The sequence below is a fragment of the Oncorhynchus clarkii genome, chromosome 5 (assembly GCF_045791955.1).
Source record: "Oncorhynchus clarkii lewisi isolate Uvic-CL-2024 chromosome 5, UVic_Ocla_1.0, whole genome shotgun sequence".
Taxonomy (NCBI): domain Eukaryota; kingdom Metazoa; phylum Chordata; class Actinopteri; order Salmoniformes; family Salmonidae; genus Oncorhynchus; species Oncorhynchus clarkii.
Genome location: NC_092151.1, coordinates 65,315,282 through 65,333,253, shown reverse-complemented (window position 1 = coordinate 65,333,253; position 17,972 = coordinate 65,315,282). Strand labels below are relative to the sequence as shown.

At 41.8% G+C, this 17,972-nt stretch overlaps 2 protein-coding genes across 7 annotated transcripts in view; both read right to left on the bottom strand.

Annotated features, from left to right (window-relative positions):
- The window catches only part of LOC139409229 (casein kinase 1, gamma 2b), a 44,877-nt gene extending 32,557 nt beyond the window's left edge, over nt 1–12,320 (bottom strand). For 3 of the 6 annotated variants that reach the window (XM_071154089.1, XM_071154087.1, XM_071154088.1), the window contains exons 1-2: nt 12,169–12,302; nt 8,625–9,402 (exon numbers count right to left, since the gene is read on the bottom strand). In XM_071154089.1, the coding sequence (XP_071010190.1) occupies nt 8,625–8,852 (228 nt within the window). In that variant the 5' untranslated portion in view covers nt 8,853–9,402; nt 12,169–12,302. Of the gene's footprint in view, nt 1–8,624; nt 9,403–9,981; nt 10,053–11,979; nt 12,138–12,168 lie in introns of those variants that run through there. The other 3 variants (XM_071154084.1, XM_071154085.1, XM_071154086.1) reach the window with 3 other exon arrangements.
- Nucleotides 12,321–13,403: 1,083 nt separating this feature from the next.
- Nucleotides 13,404–16,216, bottom strand: LOC139409740 (diencephalon/mesencephalon homeobox 2). The gene is made up of 3 exons (XM_071155129.1): nt 16,051–16,216; nt 15,647–15,822; nt 13,404–14,129 (listed from the first exon to the last, which is right to left on the bottom strand). Exons 1-3 carry the CDS (start codon nt 16,214–16,216, stop codon nt 13,671–13,673), a joined length of 801 nt encoding a protein of 266 aa, XP_071011230.1. The 3' UTR covers nt 13,404–13,670.
- Between the last annotated feature and the right edge of the window lie 1,756 nt (nt 16,217–17,972).

The window sequence follows — 17,972 nt, the reverse complement described above, 5'->3', positions numbered from 1 at the left end:
TCACACAGTAATGGTGCAGGCAGATATTGGAGGCTGACTGTGGGGCTCCCATTCCTGGTTCTCACTCCCCGCATTAGACCATCCATCCCCTTGGTCCCTCTGTGTCCTAATAGTTTCACTCCTCACCGATAAACATATATGATCCACCCTGTGAGGGCCCCATCAGCCGTGCCTCTTTTGGAGACCGCACCACCCTGCTCTACTTGTTGATCCTGCCATATTCTTGTCCCAAAGATTAAGCCATGCTAGTCTTAGTACACATGGTCCGATACAGTGAAACGCTCATTAAATCAGTAATGGTTCCATTGATCGCTCCAATGTTCCTTGGATAACTGTGGCTGAACGCCAAGAAATGGCACTGACCTTCGGGCACACATGCATTTATTAGACGAAACCTATACAGGGTGCTCACTGGTTCCCCGGCCACTTTTGGTGACCTTTCATGGCACTCATTCGAATGTCTGCCCCTATCAACTTTCAAATGGTAGTTTCTGTGCCTACCATGGTGACGACGGGTAATGGGGAAATCAGGGTTCGTTTCCAGCGAGGGAGCCTTGAGAAACAGCTACTGCTGCCAAGAAAGGCAACAGGCACACAAATGATCCACTCCCGATTCACGGAGGTGGTGATAAAAAAATATACAATACAGGACTCTTTCGGGTCCCTGTAATTGGAATGAGTACACTTAAAATCCTTTAATGAGGATCCATTACTGATGTTTAGGAGTGATGTTTAGAAGCATTTTTACAGTGGTCAAAAACTTCTGAAAGTATCATTGTTTTAACAGTAAAAAAAAAAAATGTTTTACCCCGTTTTCGCTACAACTCCCGTACGGGCTCGGGAGAGACGAAGGTTGAAAGTCATGCGTCCTCCGATACACAACCCAACCAAGCCGCACTGCTTCTTAACACAGCGTGCATCCAACCCGGAAGCCAGCCGCACAAATGTGTCGGAGGAAACACCGTGCACCTGGCAACCTTGGTTAGCGCGCACTGCGCCCAGCCCGCCACAGGAGTCGCTGGTGCGCGATGAGAGAAGGATATCCCTACCGGCCAACCCCTCCCTAACCCGGACGACGCGGCCGGTTACGACAGAGCCTGGGCGTGAACCCAGAGTCTCTGGTGGCACAGCTGGCTCTGCAGTACAGTGCCCTTAATCACTGCACCACCCGGGAGGCTTTAACAGTAACATTTGACTGCATGTTGTACATTGTCCATCGGTGTGACTATGTCCTATTGGGTGACGCCAATAAATAAAAGGTGCCATCTTGGACAAGATGAAAAAAATGATTCATAATAATAAAATAAAAAATTGTTAAACATGAGGCAGGTAACATAATACAATAGTTTTGTCTAGGTTTAGAGAAAATACTGTAAATCTTACCCAAAATGCAAGACACTTGGTTATGATCATTATACAGGGAAATTGTGTTGTTAATTTCAAATGTCAGAATGTGATTGACTTAAAGACAAATAAATAACAAATAAAAAGCATTTTGTCTATTTGGGAATCGTTAAATGCGCTGTTGAAAACTGTTACCGGAATAAAGCAGCCTAAGCTACTGCCGGAGACACGACTCCTCTCGCTATAGCCTACCAGCTGATCAGGGCCTGGGTTACGTCAGATTTGATTTCAAATGTTCAGATTCACCATCAGCAATAGTCCTGATAGTTTTGCTTTAAACAATCAGTGTATAGTCATTTTTAGATATAAAATGAGGCCAGCTACCCGCACTGCATGGTCGAAGCAGGAGAAGAAAAGTTCACTCCGTAAAAACGTTGGGGTGAAATCCAAAGTTGTGCTCACACATTGGATATGTAATAGCACATTTTTAGATAAATATTGACACATTACTAGATCAAACACTTTGAATCTGTAAAAAGTACAAATTAATTAGTGGGTGATGGCATTTTCAGATCAAAAGTTGGGGGGGACAAAAAGCAATCATCAAATCAAATTGTATTTTGTCACATGGTGTAGACTAACAGTGAAATGCTTACTTATGGGACCTTTTCCAACAAAAACAATGACAAATACACAGTGAATAACGAATAATGAGTAAAAATAACATGGCTATATACAGGGTGTACCAGTACCGAGTCGATGTTCAAAAAACAGTATTGCCTGTATGGGTAGAGTCCAGTGTGTGTGCATAGAGTCAGTGCAAAAGAGTTGGTGGAAAAAAAGAAAATAGATCAATGCAGGTTGTCCGGGTAGCCATTTGATTAGATATTTAGCAGTCTTGTTTAGCAGCTTTAACCCTAGGGGGTAGAAGCTGTTCAAGGTCCTGTTGGTTCTAGACTTGGTGCAATGATACCGTTTGCCGTGTGGTAGCAGAGAAAACAGTCTATGACTTGGGTGGCTGGAGTCTGACAATTGTTTTGGGCCTTCCTCTGACACTGCCTGGTAGAGATCCTGGATGGCAGGGAGCTCGGGCCCACTGATGTCCTCACCAACCTCTGTAGCACCACGTGGTCGGGTCCCTTGCAGTTGCCGTACCAAGATGTGATGCAGCCAGTCAAGACACTCAATGGTGGAGCGGTATAACAGAATCTGAGGGCCCATGCTAAATCTTTTCAGCCTCCTGTGGGGGAAGAGGCGCTGTCGTGCCTTCTTCACAACTGTGTGGGTGTGTGTGTGTAGACCATGTTAATTCTCTTATTGATGTGGACGCAGAAGGAACTTGAAGCTCTTGACCCGCTCTACTACAACCCCATCGATGTGGATAGGGGTGTGCTCGCCTATCCAGTTCCTATAGTCCACAATCAGCTCCTTTGTCTTGCTGACGTTGAGGGGAGAGGTTGTTGTCCTGGCACCACACTGCCAGGTCTCGGACCTCCTCGCTATAGGCTGCCTCATCGTCGGTGATCAGTCCTATCACAGTCGTGTCGTCAGCAAACGTGATGATGGTGTTGGAGTCTTACGCAGCCACGCAGTTGTGGGTGAACAGGGAGTACAGGAGACTAAGCACACACCCCCGAGGGGCTCCCATGTTGAAGATCAGCGTGGTGGATGTCTTGCCTACCCTCACCACCTGGGGGCAGCACATCAGGAATTACAGCATCCAGTTGCAGAGGGTTCGGTCCCAGGGTCCTGAGCTTGGAGGGGACAGTGGTGTAGAATGCTGAGCTGTAGTCAATGAACAGCATTCTTACATACTGTAGGAATTCCTTTTATCCAGGTGGGTAAGGGCAGTGTGGAGTGCAATAGATATTGCGTCATCTGTGGATCTGTTGCGGCGAAATGGCAATTGTAGTGGGTCCAGGGGTGATGGTGTTGATGTTGATGTGAGCCATGACCAGCCTTTCAAAGTATTTCATGGCTATAGCATTTCTTGGCGTTCTTGGGCATGGGGACTATAGTGGTCTCCTTAAAACAAGTTGGTATTACAGACCGGGTTTATTGTTACAAAGTGGGATTAAAATGGATTTAATTGTCAACAATCTACTACAAAATACTATAATGTCAAGGAGGAAGATTTTAGATAAGTTGTATAAGTATTCCACCCTTAACTTAGTTAAGGAGTAACATTTGGCTTAACAAATCAAATAATAAGTTACATGGACTGACTGTGTGAAATAGGGGTTGACATGAGTTGATTGACTAATACTTCCACTGTCCTCCATACATCCATCTGTAAGGTCCCTCAGTCAAGTATTGCATTTCAAGCACAGATTCAACTACCAAGACAAGGGAGCTTTTCAAAAGCCTCAAAGAAGGGTAGTGATTGGTAGATGGGTATTAATAACAAATCAGATATTGAATATTTATTTAAGCATATTATTTATTTGGGGCGACAGATAGCCTAGTGGTTAGAGAGTTGGGCCAGTAACCGAAAGGTTGCTAGATCGAATCCCTAGTAACCGAAAGGTTGCTAGATCGAATCCCCAAGCTGACAAGGTAAAAGTCTGTCATTCTGCCCCTGAACAAGGCAGTTAACCCACTGTTCCTAGGCCGTCATTGTAAATAAGAATTTGTTCTTAACGGACTTGCCTAGTTAAATAAAAGGTTTTTTTAAAAATGTATTTATTAAAAGTCTAGTTAATTATGCTGTGGATTATACAGTCTAAAAAACATTAAGGACACCTGCTCTTTCCATGACAGACTGACCAGGTAAAAACTTTGATCCCTTATTGATGTCACCTGTTAAATCCACTTCAATCAGTGTAGATGGAGGGGGAGACAGGTTCAAGAAGGATTTTTAAACCTTGAGACAATTGAGACATGGATTGTGTGTGTGCCAGTCAGAGTGTGAATGGCCAAGACAAAAAAGTTCCTTTGAATGGGGGTATAGTAGTAGGTGCCAGGTGCACCAGTTTGTGTCAAGAACTGCAACACTGCTGGGTTTTTCACACCCTGCAGTTTCCCATATATCTCAAGAATGATTCACCACCCAAAGGACATTCAGATAACTTGACACACCTGTGGGAAGCATTGGAATCAACATGGGCCAGCATCCCTTTGGAACACTTGACACCTTGTAGAGTCTTTGCCCCAACGAACTGAGGCTGTTCTGAGGGCAAAAGGAAGGAGGGGGAGGGGGTGCAACTTAATTAGGAAGGCGGTACAAATGTTTGGTATACTGAATGGATATAAGGGCAGTTTGTGGGACAGGTAACATATAAAGACTGACTGATGCTGTTAAAGCAGTTCTTGAGGAGAAACGACCACATCAGATGTCCAAGGAAAACAAGGCTTGGACAGCTGCAGGTCAAGTTGTCTAGTCCCTGTGTCCTTTTGTGGACAACAGGGGGAGGAGGTACCATTTCATAGAGCCTGTGCTGGCAGATTAAAGGGTGTAACATTAATACAAGCTTATATACAAAAAATAAGAATTGAGTTGTTGTATGTTTATTCTGTTACTCAGTAGGTGATTTATTTAAAATATGAAATATTATCAGTCCTTAATGATCTAGAAAGAAATTACTAAAACATACATTTGAAATGGAGTGCAGTGTCATTTGTCTGGTCTCTTTTGGGACCCTGTCACATCCATTACAACATTTTCCTTTAGCCTTATTATGAAAGAGCAAATACTTCTATAAATTGATGAGGTCTGCCAATGAAAATAAATTATCAAAAAAATAAATCTAAATTATAACTATTCAAGATACTGGCAATTTCTTGTTTGAGGTACACTGCATTTTCAGATGACAAAAGTTTGGTGAAGAAATGTTTAATATATAAACACTTATTTTGCACAGCTTCACATCCATAACGGTCAACTTCGTTAAAGTATATGACCATTTTTATATTTTCATCATTGTTGTTCATGTGTGAATCAAAGCCTTACTTTCAAAGTGGCTATTAACATTTTAACCTAAGACTTAACAATTCAGACATTTGCTGATGTGTCCATTCTCCCAAAAATGCCTGTCCATTTCCGTCACATCCATAACGCAAGTTGTTGCTGCGTTACTTCAAAGTGGTATAAGTTAGAATTGTCTACACTTCCCCTATAGGGTTCTACAAATATACAGTGCATTCGGAAAGTATTCAGACCCCTTCTATATCTCACATTTTGTTAAGTGACAACCGTATTCTCAAATTGATTAAATAAAAACATTTCCTCAATCTACACACAATACCCCATAATGACAAAGCAAAAACAAGTTTAGACATCTTTGCAAATAAAACAGAAATAGCTTATTTACACAAGTATTCAGACCCTCTGCTATGAGACTCGTGTTCATCCTGTGTCTATTGATCATCCTTGAGATGTTTCTACAACTCGATTGGACTCCACCTGTGGTAAATTCAATTAATTGGACATGCTTTGGAAAGGCACACACCTGTCTACATAAAGGTCCCACAGTTGACAGTGCATGTCAGAGCAAAAACCAAGCCATGATGTCGAAGGAATTGTCAGTAGTGCGCCGAGGCAGGATTGTAGTTGTAGCATCATGCTGTGGGGATGTTTTTCAGCAGCAGAGACTGGGAGACTAGTCAGGATTGAGGGAAAGATGAACGGAGCAAAGTACAAAGAGATCCTTGATGAAAACCTGCTCCAGAGCACTCAGGACCTCATACTGGAGCAAAGATTCACCTTCCAACAGGACAACAAGCCTAAGCACACAGGCAACGCAGGAGTGGTTTCGGGACAAGTCTCTGAACGTCCTTGTGTGGCCCAGCAAGAGCACGGACTTGAACCCGATCGAACATCTCTGGAGACCTGAAAATAACTGTGCACTCCCCATCCAACCAGCCATCTTTCTAGATCTGCAGAGATAGGGAGAAACTCCCCGAATACAGGGTTGCCAAGCTTATAGAGCCATACTCAAGGCTGTAATCGCTGCCAAAGGTGCTTCAACAAAGTACTGAGTAAAGGGTCTGAATACTTATGTAAATGTGATAGTTATTTTTAATACATTTGCTAAAAATTCTAAACCCATTTTTGCTTTGTCATTATGAGGTGGTGTGTAGATTGAGGGGGGGGGAAACAATTTAATCAATTTTAGAATAAGCTGTAACATAGTGGTCTGAATACTTTCCGAATGCACTGTACACATTAACATTTATGCCTTATAAGTACATTTTGTGAGACATTGTGTGTGCAAATGTCATATCCGTAATGCTGAAATTGCCTTTAGTCATTGTTAGGAAGAATGATGGTTTAAAAACCAGATGATTTTATGAATCCCATAAATTAAAATGTAGGTACAATCAACTAGCTTAATTTCTCATATCAAATTATATTTCAAAATGTTTCAGGAATGCTAATCTTATCGGTTTCTAACTACAGAAATTATTTTAGCACAATCTGAGATGGTGGGTGTCGAAATCCTATTTCCTTGTGCATGAGGGGGAAGAACCCACGTTTGAGTGACCAGGGAGGGGAACGCACAAACATGTGGACAGCTGCACTAGACTGGAGGTCAGCCAGGGGAGCTAAAGCAAAACACGCCACTCATGCCCAAACTTAGGTCAGAGGAGTTCACATGTGTCCTCTCCTCTGAGGCTTTGACCCAAGTCAAACCAGCAGCACATAAAAGCCTAAAGTTTCCTGGAGAAAAACAATCTTGCGGGCAGCAATGCCCAGTAACAGTTCAGTAATGCCATTATCTGTTGCCTGGCTGAACAGGTCCATGTTGCTTGCTAGCTGGTGAGATCAATCAACAGGGCACACTGCCATTGCCCTAATTAGGAAAGGTGAGAGTAGCGAGCTAGTAACTACCACCATTGAAACAAATTATTTGGTTCACTTCAAATGTACTCATGGAGCAACAGTGGCACAATATCCAGCGATGTTACGGAAATAATGCCAGAGCCGGATATAAAATGGACATGATGAGGATAAAAATACCCAAAACAGATGGAACGTTTCAGACAGAGAGGAGAAGCAGCGCAGCGGAGGATTTCAGTAAAAGCGATTAAATTACAGCGCTAACCTCGGCTTTCAGTGCGGTTAGCAAAGCCTTCAATATGTGTCTAGTCAGAGATAATGACCTCCCTGGGAGATACAAATGTAAAGATAATCATACACGGTCCAGCGTGGCTGTGTAGGTGTTGACGCCAAGCCCACACTCGAGTGCAGCGTTCAGACGCCATTTATGACAAACAACCTCTCTCGTAGGGTGCAGAGTTACACCAAGGCCTTTCTCCAAGAGACTTCTAAATCGGCAACTTTAAATGACCCCATTAAAACATATGGATATACCAGCGTTTACAGTGACATTCAGGCTTCTACATGACTGGAGGAAAACAGAAACTTAAAATGTTGCAGAGGAAGCTCAATTTCTGGCTGGCTTCCCTTCACCAATCAGAAAATAAATGGGTCTTGCCTTTTCATGTGGTTTCCCAGACCCACGCTCTGTATATTGCAGAGGAAGCTCAATTTCTGGCTGGCTTCCCTTCACCAATCAGAAAATAAATGGGTCTTGCCATTTCATGTGGTTTCCCAGACCCAATCTCTGCAGGCTGCAGAATTAAAATCTTGACTTGCAACCTCTGAGCCCCCTACGCTGGTTTACTCTGAGATTCCATTTCACCTTTGAGCTAAAAGGTAAGAACCCTACTGTGTGTGTGTGTGTACATGCATGCACACATCACCATGAGACAGTACTGTAGTTGACTTGTTCTCATAGTGATATTGTGCAACAATTCCCTTACCTCCCTCAAGGAGTTCTAGTGGGCGTTTCTCTGGCGTGTATATCATGACCTGGGAAGTTAATTATTCTTCCTTCTCTTTAATATAATACAAATTGAGCATGGTTGACTCATTAACAGTGCATGGGACCAAGCTACAGATAAGTAAATATTTGCCTGTGGGGGAAAGAGACAGTCAGCACTAAAATGTTTCCTGTCTCTTAAAGGTCAACAAGTCATCAGGGGTGGGGTGTTCTGCTGCTGTAAGGAAACTGGATTCAATTACCTTGGCCAAACTACAGTAACACAAATCTAATAACACAACAAAAAAAATGAATGTCACAATGCAGTAAACCAATGACAAGCTGCACTAGTTGTAGTGAAGTAGTGTAGAGGAATGTTAGATTGGAGGGGATGGCAAAATATAGACCTACAGGATGTAATTTGAAAAAGACAGTGGTGAGGATGATTAATGTAGGAGTGCATCCAAACAGAAACACACCACAGCAATGCCGTTTAGTCAAACATGTTGGCCTTACCAATTTGATGGCCACATATTCGTTGGTGTAGAGGTTCTTCCCCAGCCGCAGCTCTCCAAAATTGCCACAGCCAATCTTTTTTCCGACACGGAAGTTTGGGCCAACCATAAGAACCCCAGAGTTGGTCCCTGTACCCCGGCCCCCATGTCCAGTCCTGCTGCCAGCTGCCTTAGACATCTTTTTCCCTTCCTCTGTCTCTCCTTTACTCCCTTTCTTGTCAAAATCCATAAGCTTGTGATACCCTGGCCTCTCCACGATTACTCTCCGGCCATGCAAATCACAGAGGGGCCAAAACAACCAGGACTCTTAAGAGAGGGGGAAGGTGATACAAAGACAGAGGAAAGGTGTTGTATAGAAATATGCAGTGTATTAAAAGCCACTTCCACAGGGGTAAAACTGCAACCAAAACACACAGTATGTCTATCTGCCAATGTTGTACCGCGTGCTGTCCCCTTCTTGTTTATGGTAGTCGACTCCTTTCTTCTCTGTTTGTCCAACTCCTGTCTCAGAGTAGCATGTCCCGGCCTGAAGTGGGCAGGTTGTGCTAGCATGCACCCACGCACACACAAACACAACAAGCACTTGGAATCCCAGCTACTGGATCCACAACACAGCTTGGCAACTTTCCCCGGAGCCCCTCATTGCGTCCTTCTGGTCAGTCTTTGGTAATACAGCAGACATTCTTCATGTTCCAGTGCCACGGCGGAAGGGGCAATGGTGGAGGCAGAGTCAACAATGATGATGAGATACTGCAGTAGAGTTTTGTTAAGTTGGATATCTGAAAAACACAAACAAACTGAATTAGCCCTTAGGTGTAACAATCCATTACAGAACATCTTGCCAAATACACATTTGCAGTGGTCAGATATCAAGGACATGTCTTTTCTAATTGCAAGCCTTAAAATGCAGCAATCTGCATGCAACAATAGTCAGAGATAGAATTTTATAAAGCCTAGTATGTTACTGGTAATTCATACATTTTTAGCCTGAAGTAGAAATGGGATCCATTTTCTGAGTGGTACATGCAGTGAATTCAATAAAGCAATCAATACGGGTGGAAACATCACATACTAGACTGAGTGTTGTGATGAGAACAATGCACCCCTTTCCAGGACGTATCATTTTGAATGTCCAAAAACCAACACTATAGGGCTATGGCTTTGGACAAATGGTGTTCCTTGACTATTAGCTGTAAAGACTATCAAACATGACTGAGTCACAGGATGGTAAAATTTGACATATTCAACTGGAGTGTGCTACATAGCCTATGCCTTGGCACACTCATCCACAACCTCATCAATATATCAGTTTTCACTGGTAGTGTGATTTGACAGCCTTTGAATAGTTAATAGCATACATGGAGGTTTCTGTATAACCCTGAGGCCCAGCTTTCCTCCCTCTCCTTCCCTTGGGAACTGTGATGTTGCTGATACTCATGGAGAGCAGGTAATGCCAGCAATATCAGCAGGCAGCTATGCTTTCCTCAGGAAATGCACTTAAACTGATCAATGACTGCAAAAATGCCTCTCCATCCTGATAGCCTGGAAAACTGATTCACATCAGAGTTAAGGGGATACATTGAAATGGAGAGGACAAGCCAAAGGGCTTACCTATATAATAATTATATATATATATATATATATATCCATGTTCATCATTGAAATAGCATGTAAAGAAAGCAGTAAAACACAGCATTAACCAATTTAACTTGGCCAATACCCAGTGCAAGCTTTATGCAGTAGTAGAATAAACTAATTTACATGAGTAGAATAGACTAAATGTAGGAATGTGTGTGTGTGCCTTCACCTGTGCAAAGACAAACAGAAGCATGTGTTCAGAGTAGATAAGGTCAATTATTTAAAAAATCACTGTATCCTCTATGTAGTTGGACAAGTCTTGGTCATTAAAAAGGTCAATCAATTAAATGGAAACCCCATTACTTGCTAAATGTATCCCCCACCACAAATTATGAAATTGTGAGAGCACTGAATACATGCTACTTCCATCTCAGTAATGTAAACAAAGTGGGGTAGCAAGTGCGGCTGGTTTTAATAGGAAAAATATATTTAAAACCGGACAGTAAAAAAAAATAAAAGAATTTGAGTCAGTGTGCTGATACATCTATCTATCTATTCCAACCGACTGTTTAACTGAGAAATTGAAAAGCCACAGAAACAGAACTTAACACTACAGTTGACTGACTAGGGACAAATTAAACAGTTGAATATTATTGTCACATTTTTTTTAAGTGGCATAAATTGCCAACGTGGTTATGAGTGTAACCACCGCCTTTCATACATAAATTAGCCAGCATGTGTTTACAATATAGTCATCATTCAAGCAATATAAAGATACAAACTAGCTATGAATAATATAGCATATATGAACCATTGCATTTAATCCTATTTGGTAGCCAATTTGACACTGAAGAAACAATAAATGCCTGATCAAATGTTTGCGCGACTAATTTTCACGAGATGTTGTGTTAGCTTGCTAGCTATTTGCCTTAGTAACCTGCTATATTCTCTGTCCAAATAGTTGAGTCCTAACAGTAACAGACAAACGAAACAATAACGTATACAGTAAATTAGCTAACAAGCAAGATTAGTGACAAAATATAAAGCTAGCTTATGTTATGAAGGCAACTCCACTGTTTAATGAAGGCCTCACATCGAGCTAGCTCGCTAATTTAGCTAGCGCTTTCTCTTCCTCTCGCAGTAGCTAGCTACCAAGTTATCTAGTCTGATTCTATGGCAGTTGCTGTCAGTTTTGTGGCCCATTTAGGAAAGGTAGCTTAACCTGGTACCCGTTCGAAGAGGACAATGCTTGTGATCTGTCTGTAGTTTCCATATTTTTCTACTTGTCAACTCCGTAAATACTCCGCAGAAGTGAAAGAAACGGGTGTCTGAAAATGTTTATCAAATCGTTACAGACTTGCAAGCTAGATAACTAACGTTAGCTACCGTACCGTCCGTAGTGCTACCTAGCTAACGTTGGCGAACTAGCTACTAGTACTAGCGTGCTGACGTGAGGTAGCTGACATGTAATTGGAAGTGGCCAATACTGATACATTATCACCAGCTTGTTTTCTTGTCAAACTATTCAAATTGTTGATTAGTTAGCTACTCATCGAACATATCCTGGCCTACTAGCTACTTGTTCCCAAAACACACTGATCAGTCACGAACTAGCTAACGTTAGCAAGCTAATGCCGAGTAGAACAAGCTAAAACTGCATAGAACATCAAATATTCATTGCCATAACCTTAATTACACATTAATCAAGACAAACCCTTCTAATATTGCAAACACATTATATGAAGTACTTAAAAGCGAATTAACAAAGTGCATTTCACCTAAATTAGCTGCGTTTGTTTTCAGTTCCCAAACATAACATCAGTGGGCAACTCCTTAATCCCCACAACATAAATCCAGTTTGTAGCTAGCTCTTTCCTTAGCTAGGTCGTTAATTTACGGCTAAATGCGATTGCCTTCGGAAAAAGCCCCCCCACTTAACCATGTATCATCGAAGAAACGTATTTTACCTGTCAACGTGTATTTTCAAAGTGGACGTATCAACATGGCCATGTATTTACGATATTTTATCTTTTCTCCCTCGCTAGGTCTTGCTGTCTCTTTAAGTCTCCCAGCCGATAAGCAAGCATTCAGCGTCATCTTTACTCCTACTGTTATCCTTGCTCTGGTAAACTAGCGCACCTTGCTTGAAGAATAGGACCAAAATCCATACAGCTCAATAACCCATGAAAATAGTCGAGTGTGGATGCTGTGGCTCAGTTTCCAGCTATACAATTTATGAAACACAAATTCTGAGCTTTTGTGAACTACTGGACTGTCATCTGGTAAAGCATAGCAAAATCATGAAACATCAAGAGCATTTGTTTGTCTAACTTTGGTGTCTTGAGGGGGCTATATAACCTACTAGACACAAGTAAGTGGCATGTCCTACTGATTTACACAGCATGAGAATTTGGTCAAATCTATCCTCCTCTGCCATGACCCTTATTTCAATATTTTATTGTGCTTTTGACTAGTATATTAGTTAAATCTAACAATCTTCAATTTGAAGCTCTATAGTTGATGTGTGCTGTAGGCCTAAAACCACCATCTGCTTGCTACCTCTGGTCACCTGGCTGGTAGCCTCCCTTGCCAGGCTTATTGGCTGTCCTGACACAGGGGTATCTGGTTGGCTTTCCCTCCCTGCAAAGAATCTGTTGGAGCACATACCAGTCATTTACCCTCTGTTCTAAGACCTTGACCTCCCATTGCTTGAGTTGTTGCCTTCTTCTGCCCTAGACCAGAGATCCAAACTCATCTGGGTTATTATTTTTCTATTTGCAACCAGATACAAATGGAAACTAAAAAGACATTCAAAATAATTGTATTCACACAGAGTTGAATTATGATTTTATTGTGTATTACCATGAAATTAATGTAGGATAGGCCTAACGTTTCACTGGGGCGGCAGGTAGCCTAGTGGTTAGAGCATTGAGCCAGTAACTGAAAAGTTGCTGGATCGAATCCCAGAGCTGACAAGGTAAAAATCTGTTGTTCTGCCCCTGAACAAGGCAGTTAACAAACTGTTCCCCGGTAGGCTGTCATTGTAAATAAGACTTTGTTCTAAACTGACTTGCCTAGTTAAATATATATTTTAAATCATACCTTGAGACATTACAGAAAATTGTCTTGAACAAATGAATATATGATGTGAAAAAAGTGCCCGAAATCACATCTCAATTCTCTATTCTCCTAAGTGCTTGTCATAAGTGAGTAAAAACTGACTGTAACATCTCTATGCAAATGAAGTATGTACCAATCCACTCCTGATTGCGATCCTGAATGCTCAACATACCTTGAGTGTTTCTTAATCAATCTAATCATCTACAGACATAATCACTTGTCAGAAGTCCTTCACACATACATACAGTATGTACAGTGGCAAAGTATACAATCAGTAGTTTATGTGTCCGTATTGATACTAGTGCACCAGTGTACCAGTCCCTTTTTGCCATTACACACTGCAGAGAAGTTATAGACCCAAATTGGGGTGGTGTACAGCTTTACTGGGAAAGAAAGTCTGAAGGGAAAGGCTGCAGTTTTTACCAACCGGTGGGGCAACTCCTAAGGCCGGGCTGTGTTGCTGTAGAATGGGCCAGAATTTGGGGGTGAAATGTAGGCCAGCTGACAGCATCCCTAAAGCATGATGATGTGGAAGGTGGTTCCGCTCTCCATACACAAAGGGAAAAACGGGAGGATAATGTAATCTTGTGTGGACCTGAGTTGCAATGGCGTCTCCAGGACAAGAAATGGTAGGAGCATCACTGACTTCCCAGAGAGGAGCAAATTTGCTTTGTGTTTTGGAGTCCTTAGTAGTGCTCTCTTCCCCTCCTGCCTTGGTCTGATGTGGTTCCTCCAAGCTTTGTTCTCTGCGAAGAGGGGAGCATCGCTGTCCCTTACGAAGCTTTGCTCTTCTGTTCTTGAACCACACCTGGAGGAGCATATTATTTAGTTATTGGTGAAGGGTTGAAGTGTTTATGAAGCTTTTAAAAAGTAACATCTAAAGCACTACAGCTTTTATATACACTTCCTTTCAGGAAAGTATTCAGACCCCTTGACGTTTTCCACATTTTGTTACGTTACAGCCTTATTCTAAAATCTATTCAATTGTTTACCCCCTAACACAATACCCCATAATGACTAAGCACATTTTTTCTAATTTATAACAAAAAAAATAACAACAATATCACATTTACATAAGTACTCAGACTCTTTACTCTGTACTTTGTTGAAGCACCTTTGACAGCAATGAAAGCATCTTGGGTGTGACGCTACAAGCTTGGCACACCTGTATTTGGGGAGTTTCTCCCATTCCTCCCTGCAGATCCTCTCAAGCTCTGTCAGGTTGGATGGGGAGAGTTGTGCACAGCTATTTTCATTTCTCGCCATCCCCACAGCATAATGCTGCCACCACTATACTTCACCGTAGGGATGGTGCCAGGTTTCCTCCAGACGTGACACTTGTCATTCAGGCCAAAGAGTTCAATCTTGGATTCATCAGACCAGAGAATCTTGTTTCTCATGGTCTGTGAGTCTTTACGTGCCTTTTGGCCAACTCCAACCGGGTTGTCATGTGCCTTTTACTGAGGAGTGGCTTCCGTCTGGCCACTCTACCAGAAAGGCCTGAGTGGTGGCGTATTGCAGAGACGGTTGTTCTTCTGGAAGGTTCTCTCATCAACACAGAGGAGCTCTGGAGCTCTGGTCCTCCCTGACCAAGGCCCTTCTCCTCCGATTGCTCAGTTTGGCCGGGCGGCCAGCTCTAGGAAGAGTCTTGGTGGTTCCAAACTTTTTCCATTTAAGAATGATGGAGGCCACTGTGTTCTTGGGGACCTTCAATACTACAGAAATGTTTTGGTACCATTCCCCAGATCTGTGCCTCGACACAATCCTGTCTCGGAGCTCTACAGACAATTCCTTCAACCTCATGGCTTGGTGTTTGCTCTGTCATGCACTGTCAACTGCGAGACCTTATATAGACAGGTGTGTGCCTTTTCAAATCATGTCCAATCAATTGAATTTACCAGAGGTGGACTCCAATCAAGTTGATGAAACATCTCAAGGATGATCAATGGAAACAGGATGCACCCAAGGTCAATTTCAAGTCTCATAGCAAAGGGTGTGAAGAGTTATGTAAATAAGGTATTTCTGTTTTTTACTTTCAATACATTTTCAAAAATTTCAAAACACCTGTTTTTGCTTTGTCATTATGGGGTATTGTGTGTAGATTGCTGAGAAATATTAATAAACAATCATAATAAAAATATTTAATCAATTTTCGAATAAGGCTGTAACATAACAAAATGTGGAAAAAGTCAAGGGGTCTGAATACTTTTCCGAAGGCACGGTATATTACAAGAATAACCTTAGTAAAAGCAGCAGTTCAAATAAATATTATGAATGAATGAATGCACACAGGCTGGTTCTTTTTGAAGAGCGACCTTTACTGACCTGAATGCGAGCTTCAGGCAAGTTGATGCAGACAGCCAGTCTTTCTCTCATGCTTACATCAGGGTACTGGGTCTGTTGGAAGGCTTTCTCTAGAGCCTGTAGCTGGGACACAGTGAAGGCTGTGCGGCTCCGACGTTGCTTTTGCTGGTTCCCATAACGGGCCTCCAGGATCAACTCTGTGGGGACAGAGGAAAAGCCACAACAAGATTAGTGGTGAAACAGCCAACCAGTTGGCATTTCAGATGTCGGGCTAAACATGAAAATACCAGCATTTTGGCAGCCTACAAATGTTTTTTAATGTTTTTTGTGTGTGTGTGTGTGAAAAATGTTGCCATCTGCATTTGTTTGATTGCATGCATCGATTGCAGACACTGTCATAAATTAAAGTAGTCTAGTCTAAATACCAGCAAGTCTTTCAGCAACAGAGAACGTGTTAACCGAGGAGGGATTGGCCAATGAATAAACCTGGTACTGGTCTGCCATCTGGTGGTGGTCGAAACAGACGGAGTTGAAGCTGTGTAGAGGATAGACTCCACTGTTGGATCCCCCGCAGAAATTCAAAGCATTCATGGCGCCCCTAAATTAATATAGACAAAATAACCGTTTTTATTTGATTGGCCTTACACCATAATAATTAAGCATACAATGTCGCCTATATAGTTTGTAAATGAAGGACGTTTGCACTGTGCAAAATTGCACGGTGCAATTTTGATTTACAGTCTAAACTCACTTCAAAAATTAAAAAATTCAGGACAAACGGTAAATATAAATTTTCAACTTTCTTGATAATTCAAGGTAATTGAAAGGTATTATTCTCTAAGCATAAACCATTGCCACTTGATTTAGTGGCAATCTGCTGCAGTAGACTACCAACATACAACTATCTTCAAAATACAGATCAGATAAAAAAATATATTCCAGTGATGAAGTGTGTAAAAGTTCCAGTATTTTTTTATTTTACCTGAAAAGCTCACAAAACAGCAGAAATTTAATCGATTCTCGTGCGCTTTAGAGGCAAAGAAGTCCACCTCAACAGTCCAATACTTTCGAAATGCAGGCCTTATCCTCGTACGCCACGGCATGGATCTAATTCTCCGAAAACCATTCTCACCCACCGACCCAGGACTATTTAAGAAGCATTTACTCCAGCTCCCCTCAACCATTAGCCAATAGAAAGAAAGGTATTAGCCTGGATTAGGTGGGATGAGGGGGAAGAGGGGGGTCCAAGGGCTCAAGTTTTTGAAACTATTGAACTTGGGGAGATTTACGCAAAGGATCCCCCCACAATAAACGAGCGCTTCACTCCCTCCCGTTAAAACAATTAAAACAATGTGGTCTGCTAATCTCTGAGGCAGCCCAGATTAAAATAACAGCCTTTGATTGTCCCCTGTTCTCAGCCTTCTTTCTCCTAAACTCCCTGCTTTGTCAATCTCTACTTGGAGGGGGTTTGCTTTGCGGTTTGTTTTGCTAACAGACTCAATATTTTGCCCATAAACTGTCAGCCTGTGAAACAAAATCTAGACATTGGCCATTAAGACCAATTTCCTAAGGTTCAACTAAACCAGATTCAAGATCTCTTCATAGATAACTATTATCCCACCACAACAAGGAAAATAATTAAACAATTACGTTTTCCATATTATTGTGCTTTGCCACATTGTTACACTCACATAATTAAAAACAACATGCAAATGTTTTATTCATAATTTGCATGTAGGTTAGATGGAGTGTTTTTTCAGTAGCACTTGCATAGAACTCGCAGCATTTATATTTTTTTCACAAATGCAGTATTGTGAAAGTAGGCTGTTGAATGCCACACCCTGAAAATCTTTCCAGCCTGCTCTCATAGACTAGACGTAACATAGTAAATGTAAATCTGGGACACTCAAATTAGTATGACATGGTTACGTTTGGTATGGTTAGATAACACAGAATCTTACTTAAGGCAAAAACAAAGGTAAGCTTGTTTGTCGAAGTCAATGGGTGAATCTCATCAGGGGCAACTTTAGCATTTTAGTTAATTAGCAACTTTGCAACTACTTACTACTTTTTAGCTACTTAAAATAAATAATAATAAGTACACTTCTAACCCTTATCCCAGTGCTTAATTTGAGCTGGAACAGGATCTGGCATCTCTCAGATTTGACTTGGTTCGTTCCGGCACCTATTTGCCTGGATCCGGTTCCTCTCGCGGCATGATTTATTCATTGAAAACATTCTTTTAAAAGCAACCAGAGTTAAATCAAGTTGCCTCCTCGTTATTTCTCCCGCCCCCTAGAAAAATAATCTCGTAAAAGTGCAGGGATCCTTCTGTGTAATCACCCTA